This window comes from Mytilus trossulus, chromosome 9 (assembly GCF_036588685.1).
Source record: "Mytilus trossulus isolate FHL-02 chromosome 9, PNRI_Mtr1.1.1.hap1, whole genome shotgun sequence".
NCBI classification, from domain to species: Eukaryota; Metazoa; Mollusca; class Bivalvia; order Mytilida; family Mytilidae; genus Mytilus; species Mytilus trossulus.
The window spans coordinates 20,317,373-20,327,143 of record NC_086381.1 but is presented as its reverse complement, the minus strand read 5'-3'; the positions used below and the strand labels follow the sequence as shown (position 1 = coordinate 20,327,143).

Below are 9,771 nucleotides of genomic sequence, written 5' to 3'. Positions count from 1 at the left end.
AATGTAATATAAATACACTGTTTGTTAAACGAATAATATGCTGTGACGTTCGATAAAAACAAAACGTTCAAAAGCAAATTATTTTCATTTATTTGTTATCCTCGAGGCCCAAAAAACAACAAATAGATAATAAGGTTTTGGCAGTATTTGGCCACAGCTTTATCTTGAATAAAATATAACATATATGATATATAATATGTATTTAAATTGGCAATCTTGCTCTGAAATATATTTATCAATGTCTGTATTTAATATATATGTAAATTATAATGTGGCTACCGCAAATTATGGCAGACCACTAATATAAATATATTTAAGTAATATGTCTGGTACGAGAAGTTGACTGATGAGCCCTGGTAATCAGAGGCTATCATTACTGTTCACTGAATATATGAATGTTAAATCCAGCGCAGCGAAATGTGCTCTGCCAATGTCCAACTTTTACATCTACTTTATGTTCACTAGTTGTCTCCTACTCTCCCATCTCAGTACCATTAGCAGAAATAAGCTGAAATATAAACTTAAAAGCAGTATCTGGTTTCTTACTTCCATTCAGAACAAATACACATGTAACACAAAATTAATTTACATTGGGAGGGTGGTGGGATTTTTAAGAAGATTATTTTCTCGTCCAATTTTCGTCTTCTGAAACCTTGCCGTCGTATTTTGAAAAGACCAAAGCGAGGTTGCGATCAAACTAATCAACACAAATGTTAAATACCCAACAGTGAACCACCACCTACCCAAATTAAAATATTATAGTTTGTACCCAATGGATAACGGGCTTTAAAATTGTAGATTTTAAATCCTTTTATCCTCGAGGCCCAAAAAACAACAAATAGATAATAAGGTTTTGGCAGTATTTGGCCACAGCTTTATCTTGAATAAAATATAACATATATGATATATAATATGTATTTAAATTGGCAATCTTGCTCTGAAATATATTTATCAATGTCTGTATTTAATATATATGTAAATTATAATGTGGCTACCGCAAATTATGGCAGACCACTAATATAAATATATTTAAGTAATATGTCTGGTACGAGAAGTTGACTGATGAGCCCTGGTAATCAGAGGCTATCATTACTGTTCACTGAATATATGAATGTTAAATCCAGCGCAGCGAAATGTGCCAAATTGTCCGATAAGATCAGAGTAACAACTTGATCTGATTGGACAACCGCCACTGAAAAGAGGGGGTGAAGCTGCGCGAAGCTGTGCCAAATACAATTTAATATATATATAACTTTCAAGTTACTTCCTAGTAACTTACTTGAAACGTCAGATATAAAATGTTAACATAACAGTTGTATCTAATTACAGTCGGGGAAGGTTAAATTAATGCCAAGATTCCTGATGATCATTTCTAATCCTCCCTGGAGGGTATTCAAGAAAATGTTATTTCCCAAAGACGTCAAATGCACTCCATCTTTCATTAAGAATAATTCATTAGCCTTTATCTCAGGGTAACGGATGTAACAACCATCTGATTTGGTTAAAAATGATGCTATAGAGGTATTAACCCTCAATCTACATTTTTCCATGGCATTAATATTGTCAGAGTAACGCCAACTTGATCTCGGAATAATTTGAGACCAGACAAAAACTGTGTCCAACATCAGTTGACGCATCCAACTGAACTGTTTCCTTATTAGTTCACAAATAGTTTTTTGTACTTTCTTTCCCTATATCATTTCCTCCAATATGTAAAACTAATATAGTTGGCGGATCTTCATATTTTAACATGGTTCTTATTTGTTTTTTCATGTCCAGCACTTTACCTCCACATTTTCCTTGCCACCAAATATTTACTCCCATCCTCTGCAGCCCCAAGTTTACCCCTCCCGGTCGTCCTCTGGCTTCCCCAAAGGCATGCTTAATAATCGAGGATCCAACGATCCAAACTGTAGCATGTCCTGCAATTCTTAGAAAGCAATTATTACTTGCTTATATTGATGCAGGACATACCATTTATTTACATAATATACTATTTTTTTTAAATGCCAGCTCAAGACTGCATTATGAAATAAGCAAATTGAAACATATTTACACACATAAATGTACATATATAATGTTCAGGCACATTTAAATCCTAATGTATCGCAAAAAGGCCTGTGACTTCCAACGTCCCATTTCTTTAATTTGTTCATCAGAAATACCCTCTAATGCGCATGTAGTTGCCATTCCAATTCTAAGGAATGGGACTTAAATCCATTGTTTTCTATACCAATTACTGACAGAGACCTTTTTAATAATGCTGAAAACTGGTATCTTGTAAGGGGGGATCCATCAAAATGACAAAATAAAGGTCCCAGATAAGGTGGGCGAACTTTAATAAAATTAGCCATTATTTGTACTGGACATATATTTTTGTTTTTCTGCTTAGAAATAACGATTGTTGTTCCAGAACCAAACTGATCAGTTTTAGATGACGTCAATAACACCTCTAATCTTGTATCACAAAGCTTTATATTTTCAAATTTTACAGTATGCATCTGCTTATTTTTGCAATCAACTGTTATTTCACCTACTCTCATAAAACCATGAAAGGCTAGCGAAAATGAAGTCATAAACAGTTTTGTCTCATACCCGTTTTTGCAAATCACCGCCAGTGACCTCAATAATTTTTCCAATATATCTCTTGTTATAGGTAATCTAGTGTCCTTTTGATTTGGGCCCCCCAACCTTTTTATTCCTTCAATCAATTTTCTGACCACAAATTTCTGTGTATTGTCTTCTAAATTGTTGATTTTATTAAAGTAACTTAAGCCTGATATATAGCCAGATACTGTTGAGTGGGACAATTTCTTTCTAAACATATAAACAATGAATGATGTCAAGTCATCAAGCGGAATAGGCCAGACATCAGAAAAACCATGATTTTCTCTGAATTTAACAAATATATCCATGCTATGCAAATATGCTTTCTGTGTACTGGGTGCTAATGAATTTATAAGTAAGTGATTCATTTCAGTTCTGAAATCATCGACAGGAATTCTTGTGGGATTGCTGCTGGAGAACTGTCTGCATTCGGGACCAAGTCCATAAAACGTTGTTCCTGAAATCGAGAAAGAGCATCTGCGATTGCATTATGCTCACCCTCAATATGTTGTGCCCTAAATTGTATGTTATTGTTCATAGTGAGAAAAACTAGTTGTCTTATCCATATCATAACTCTCTTTGATTTTGATGTTCTTTTGTTCACAATGCTTACTAATGCCTGATTATCTATTCTCAACAAAATCTTTTTATTTCTAAATGAAGGACCCCATATCATGAAAGACAGCACGATGGGAATAAGCTCCAAACATGTTATATCCAATAGAATGCTAGTATCAGCCCAACTACTGGGCCACTGGTATTGTACCCAGTGACCTTGAAAATAAGCTCCACAACCTAATAAAACATTACCTGCACTATCAGTGAATAATTCCAGACTTTCATTAGTCGACCAACATCTATCAGGAAAATAACACTGACCATTGAATTGATCTAGAAAATTTAACCAAACTCTAGCATCTGCTTTGACCTCTGAATTCAATCTGACAGTATAATAAGGCTTTCCATTCTTAACTGAAGCTATCAAATCGTAAAAACGACGAATGAATGCACGGGCTGATATAATAGCCCTTGAACAAAATGCCATTAAACCAGTGATTGATTCAAGTTCCTTCAGTGCCATTTTCTTTTTTGACAAGACCTGATCAAGCATAAATTTAAGTTTATCCAGTTTTTCAGGGGGGATTCTAACCAACATAAGTACTGTGTCAATTTCAAGGCCTAGAAATGTGATACATGTAGTAGGACCTACTGTTTTATTCTCTGCTAGTGGAACACCTAACTGCCTACATACTTCATTAAAAGTGTCCATCAAAATGGTACAATTATCCGTTGAACTTTCACCAGCAAAGAAAAAGTCATCCAAATAGTGGTCTAAAGTCTCAATGCCAGCTTTCAATGCAACTGTTTTATGCAAAAAGGTGGCAAATTTTTCAAAGAGGGCACATGATATAGAGCAGCCTTCAGGCAGACATTTATTAATATAATATTTCCCATCAAAGAAAATTCCCAGAAGGTCAAAATCAGCTGGGTGAACCAATAAAATTCTAAAGGCCTGACTAATGTCCATTTTGGCGCAAAGCACGTTATTTCCTAATTCAGAGATCATCCCAACTACTTTATCAAAAGAAGAATACTTTACTTTACAAATTTCTGGATCAATGAAATCATTCACACTCCAGTTTGTAGGATATGACAAGTGAGTTATAAGACGCCATCCCCCGTCATTTTTTGCAACTACCCCAATAGGAGATATTCTTAATGTTGAAATTGGTATTTTTGAAAAGGGGCCCAACATTCTACCAAGATGCACTTCTTTTTGTAATTTTAAATTCGTTTCGGTTTTGTGAACTTCTGCCGAAATGAGATTGCTTGCAAAACTCGAGATCCTTGGACCAGTATAGTTTAATCTAAACCCCTCTATAAATCCCAATAATAACATTGCTGCATCAGTTTTGTTTTCATAATTTGACAGTAATTCTCTCAACGATTTAATTTTGACTGGGGTTTTGCCTTTGTCCCATAAATGCTCCAGGAGAACGGAATCTTGTGTTATTTTGCATTTGCCTAGGTGCAAAGGGTTGAAAATTAGAAGCTGTTTTCTGTGGTGCTTGAGGCCGGGCTGATCTGAATCTCTGAACAATCCCAGGTGACTGAGGATTATTAGAGTTAGTCACTTTGCTATTAGTGCAATATATAACCGGATGTACCCCACTGCATTTTAAACAAGCATGTTTGTATGTGCAATATTGTTGGGTGCACGTCCCATTATAATTATATGCATAGCATTTAAGAAAATTGTTTGTTGGTTTTTGTGCAATATTGAACTCTGGCCCATTAATAGGACCTGCTGGTTGCATATACAATAACCATAGCTCAGTGTCTATGACAGACCAGGATCCAGCAGGATCCTGTGATCTACGTAGTCTAAACTGTTCATCATACAATTTCCATCCTAAACCTGCATAGCGTTTAGCCCCTAACCTGACAGTTTGCATATACTTCAACAGTTCTTGGAACTGAGATGTATGTATAGAACAATAAATACTGATATATATTAAAAAGGCATCCGTCCATATACCTATTGTGGTAATTCTCGTGTCCTGTTGCTTAGGTTGTAATATAATCTGTCCCTGATTAAATGTAAGTGTTTGATTCACTCCTGTTATGTTCTGTGAATTATTTAACAAACTGCCCATATCTACATATTCCCCATTTATTACTTTTTGTTTGACATTTTGCGAAACGTTTCGCGCTATGTCATCTGACGCCTTAACCGTTTCAATGGGTAAGGCATAACCTGTGTTAATTAGGGGTTGGTGTAATGTATTACTTGGAGCAGGGTAAATTGTTTCTGCTGGCAGTGTTGCTGGGATCATTATTGGACTCTGTGGTAGTACATTAGTTGTCACAGTGTTTGAGCCGAGCTGTACAGGTGGTGTTCCACTTGTTCTAGGTAAATTCCTGGCTAATCTATCTGCAATATTAGCAGTCGCCTCTTCCTGTTGCTGTTTCGACTTCTTTGCAGCTGCCGCTGCGCCTCCATTATTTGCCCTGCTTGTCGGCACCCTTTTTCTGCCGGACCTCCTATACATGATCTGAAACTTAAAGTGTATGTGTTATCTTCATTCAAATAAATACATTACTTTACCTTATCTATATAAAATATTAAAACTAAAAGTGAATATGCGAATCCGGAACATACGAGTTTATCAAAGCCGGTTCCGGTTTTTTTATTACATGTTTGTCAATAAATAGTCAAAACACTCAACTTTTTGCTCATTTTTGTCCTGTATTTAGATGAACTAAGTTATCTACTGCATCAACTTATATGCTGACAATAAGCTGTTTCATAATTCCTCGTGAAAACATTTGGTTGATTTGGAAACCCTTCATATCCCTAAGTTACGGCAATAACATATCATATATTCCTTCACACTTTGAAATTGCATAAAAATTTAATGTCTAAACACAATCTTGGTTTTGATTTATTTTGGCTGTGACCTTTTACTTAAATTCGTAATTCATTTGCACATTAAATTTTTTTGTATGTTTTAAAATGTCGCTTTTAACTAAAATTTTAAGACATCGTGATTAAATCGATATCAATCCGTCTTTATCGTTTATCGATATACACTTATAACCCTTTATCAAACCTATTTCAGGTGTTATTTCAACTTTTTTTAAGAAGATTATTTTCTCGTCCAATTTTCGTCTTCTGAAACCTTGCCGTCGTATTTTGAAAAGACCAAAGCGAGGTTGCGATCAAACTAATCAACACAAATGTTAAATACCCAACAGTGAACCACCACCTACCCAAATTAAAATATTATAGTTTGTACCCAATGGATAACGGGCTTTAAAATTGTAGATTTTAAATCCTTTTGTGTCTGAAATCAAAGTCATGTTATAAAAATATGTATATTATATAAACAGCTACCCTCTGCTATTTACATGAATTACAGTTCTCCCATGATAGTAAGTTGTTTATTCTGTTAACTTGATATTTTGACAAATTCTAATTACAAATTTAACACATTACACATGCTACACATGTTGAGCGTGATGTGCTTACCCTTCCGGATCACCTGAAATCACCCCTAGTCTTTGGTGGGGTTGGTGGGGTTTATTCTTTACTTTTCTATGTTGTGTCATGTGTACTATCTATTGTTTGTCTGTTTGTTCTTTTCATTTTTGGCCATGGCGTTGTCATTTTATTTCCGATTTATGAGTTTGACTTCCATCTGGTATCTTTCGGCCCTCTTTTAAATCTCCTATATCATATTTAAAAGAGAGTCAATTGTAATGTTATCTACTTCAACATTGTAATATATTAATTGTTTATTCGTAAAACTATTGAGTTACAATCCTATTAGTATTCAAATTAAGACTAAAAGGGTTTCACGGAAGAAATATACAACACACTTGTATGGTTTCAACTGTTCATATTTTAAGGGTAGAGGATCTGTATCTTAAAGCAAGTTTTACGTCACCACATTTTCGCTTGTTTCTGTAAATCAAGAATATCTGCAGGGCTTTTCAAATTATATTTAAGGTAAAGTTCCAGTGGGGAAAAAAGTTCCTTTTTTGTTAATTGTAAACGAAACCATTTTCTAATATTGTTACAAAACATTGGGGACACGATCTGATTTCAAAATTGAACTTGCAGTCAGTTGTATTTTCTACTTTTACCATATGTAATCACCGTCAACAACAAGATTATTTTTCAGATGGCTTATTGCAAACGAAACGTAGATTAATGTCATATGAAACTTCATAAACAAAATGTTGAATATGTTTTTTTTATACAATAAAGGGTAAATTTAGCTCTAAATGATGGAATGCGAACTTGTATGAAGAAAATCCGTTATATAATCAAAATCGTCATAAACGTACCGATATTGAATTATTGACTTCTCAGACATAAATTCGATGATATTTTCGTATAAAGTATCATTAAGTACGCGACCGCTCGTTATAAATGCGGTCACTGAACATCGAAAGTACGAAGGGAAAACTGATCGAAATACAATAGAACATCAAACAATTGTTTAAGAACATTTAAATCAACAAATGAGAACGCATTGAAAATATGAAAAAAACAAAAATATCATGGATATTTTAATTCACTTATTAGTCACGTTTTGTTCGTGATCTGTTTTTATTGTTTCTCAATGTCACGATTCCGTTAACTTCGACAAAGCAATTGATATCAACCATCACTGAATAAAATATAGTTTGTCGATAATACGTTATGAATTAGTAAAACGTATTAAAAACACCGTACATCCAAACCTTTAAGTTTAATATACAGTCGAACCTGTTTTAAGAGACCACTTTAAGGAGAGCAAACAAGTGATCTCTTAAGACAGATGGTCTTTTAATACAGGTTCAATTTTAATGAAATGTACCACAGAAGGATCTATAGTTATATTGTGACACAGGGTTTTGCTTAATACACTTGGTCTCTTGAGCAGGTTTTACTGCATATGCATGCATTGGTTCGATAATTTCGATAACATCAAAATTTCAAGAAACTCAGATCATAAGACTTTAACTTTATACAGATTAATACAGAGGAACAATATAACTGATTTACAATAGTTTGATTTGTATAGCCTAATGAATATTGCTGTTTTGATTTTGAAAGTCTACATTGCTATTGATCATATTTTTGAACAGTTTGTTTCATTTGGTAAATGCTCATAAGAAAACATAGTAGTTTGTATTGTATTGTATAAGGAGGAAGGATTTCCAAACTATTCGAATTTGACTGTCCTGTTGTTCGCCTCTTATAATTAGTTTGTTGTTCTTATGTATAACACCTTTTTAAATTCAATTCCGTGTACAAATTTTGTTCTCAATGCATTTACTTTGTTAGAGGTGCTGTGCTCCTTAAGGTGATTTTCAAAATGTCGTGTGTGTTTGGTTTTTTTTGTGTTAAAAAACATACAACTCTCTTTTAACTATTGTAATGATATCTATGTCTTGTGTAAGTAAAGGTTCTAAACTAAGAAGGTACAGTACTAGTAGCAGTCTTACTAGAGACTCATTTGGACGACCTTGGAGATTTTTTTTTTATTTCTCCACATAAACTTCTTGAAGATGAATTCACTTCTCTTATCTTGAATGAAACATCAACGTGTTAACATGTCCACCATTTCCATTTCTAGTTGAAGATACATAAGCATTTGACACAACTTTATGTTTTTTATCCAATGTACAACATGATAATGTGTTTGTCTGATGTTCGGAGTCCTTGGTGATTTAACCACTATACATGGTAAAATATTTTCTCTATAACACTCAATATATTTTCTTATATGACTTCAATGGCTCATAAAAAGTAATTTGCCAAAATATAAGCAGATTTAAGATTTCTCTTTGTTTGATTCCAGGCACAAAACTACCAAGACAAATGTTACGAAAAAGCCCAAGTCAGCCTTTTCCGCTATTTTAAAAACAAGTAAATTCTCAAAAAGGAGCTTCATTACGTTTAAATATTTTTAACTTTATTTTGTTCATTTAAGGAATGACTGTAATATTTTTTCTGTCTATGAAGAAATAACATAAAAAATTTGGTGCACACTGAATAACGCGTGTAGCGGGTTATTTAACAGTGTGCACCACATTTTGTATGTTATTTCGAATAAACAGAACAAATATTACAGTCATTTCTTATAATTTGATTCTATATTCCATTTTAAACCGTAGAAAACGATGAAAAAACGTTGATGACGGCATGGTCACATGACTAAATTATGTCTATGGGTTGATAACAAAATAAAGTCAGCCAATCAGGAGACGCGACACATCCGAAGTTACATTATTAACTAATGTACTCCTGACTTTAAGCATCCATTTAAAACTACATATGTTCTCAAATTTCCCCTAAGTACATCCTTAAAATAATATATACCTTATTGAAATCTGCCACATTTGACAGGATATTTTGCGATACTTGAACCATTGGCGTCACACAACAATATATTTTCCATTTAGAAGACAGATGATTTTAAAATTAACTGAACGCCTGCTATATAAAGAAAAGCTGACATATAGCGATAAGATGAATACGTTTGGTTTATTGTTTCACATTCAAAAATGTGTCTTCAAAGACTGAGACCCTCTGTTGGTGGTTCTTTAAAACTAAATTTGCGACTTCAAGAAATTCCCCTTCATTCCTAGTCATCTTCCTAAATTTAG

At 33.8% G+C, this 9,771-nt stretch overlaps 2 protein-coding genes across 3 annotated transcripts; both read right to left on the bottom strand.

Moving 5' to 3' along the window:
• Positions 1-2,748: 2,748 nt before the first annotated feature.
• Positions 2,749-6,395, bottom strand: LOC134685276 (uncharacterized). 2 transcript variants are annotated; one of them, XM_063544878.1, is made up of 2 exons: positions 6,222-6,395; positions 2,749-5,669 (listed from the first exon to the last, which is right to left on the bottom strand). In XM_063544878.1, the coding sequence occupies exon 2, from the start codon at positions 5,658-5,660 to the stop codon at positions 4,557-4,559; it is 1,104 nt and encodes a 367-aa protein (XP_063400948.1). In that variant the 5' UTR covers positions 5,661-5,669; positions 6,222-6,395; the 3' UTR covers positions 2,749-4,556. The 2 variants fall into 2 exon arrangements, with proteins under 2 accessions (XP_063400948.1, XP_063400949.1); XM_063544879.1 differs by having other exon boundaries at positions 2,749-5,663.
• LOC134684369 (uncharacterized) lies at positions 2,972-4,135 on the bottom strand. Its single transcript, XM_063543656.1, has one exon. It carries the CDS (start codon positions 4,133-4,135, stop codon positions 2,972-2,974), a length of 1,164 nt encoding a protein of 387 aa, XP_063399726.1.
• Positions 6,396-9,771: the final 3,376 nt, after the last annotated feature.

Bases quoted from the DNA above. Each gene is read 5' to 3' on its own strand.
- LOC134684369 (XM_063543656.1), bottom strand. From the start codon at position 4,135: ATGGACATTAGTCAGGCCTTTAGAATTTTATTGGTTCACCCAGCTGAT.
- LOC134685276 (XM_063544878.1), bottom strand. From the start codon at position 5,660: ATGTATAGGAGGTCCGGCAGAAAAAGGGTGCCGACAAGCAGGGCAAAT.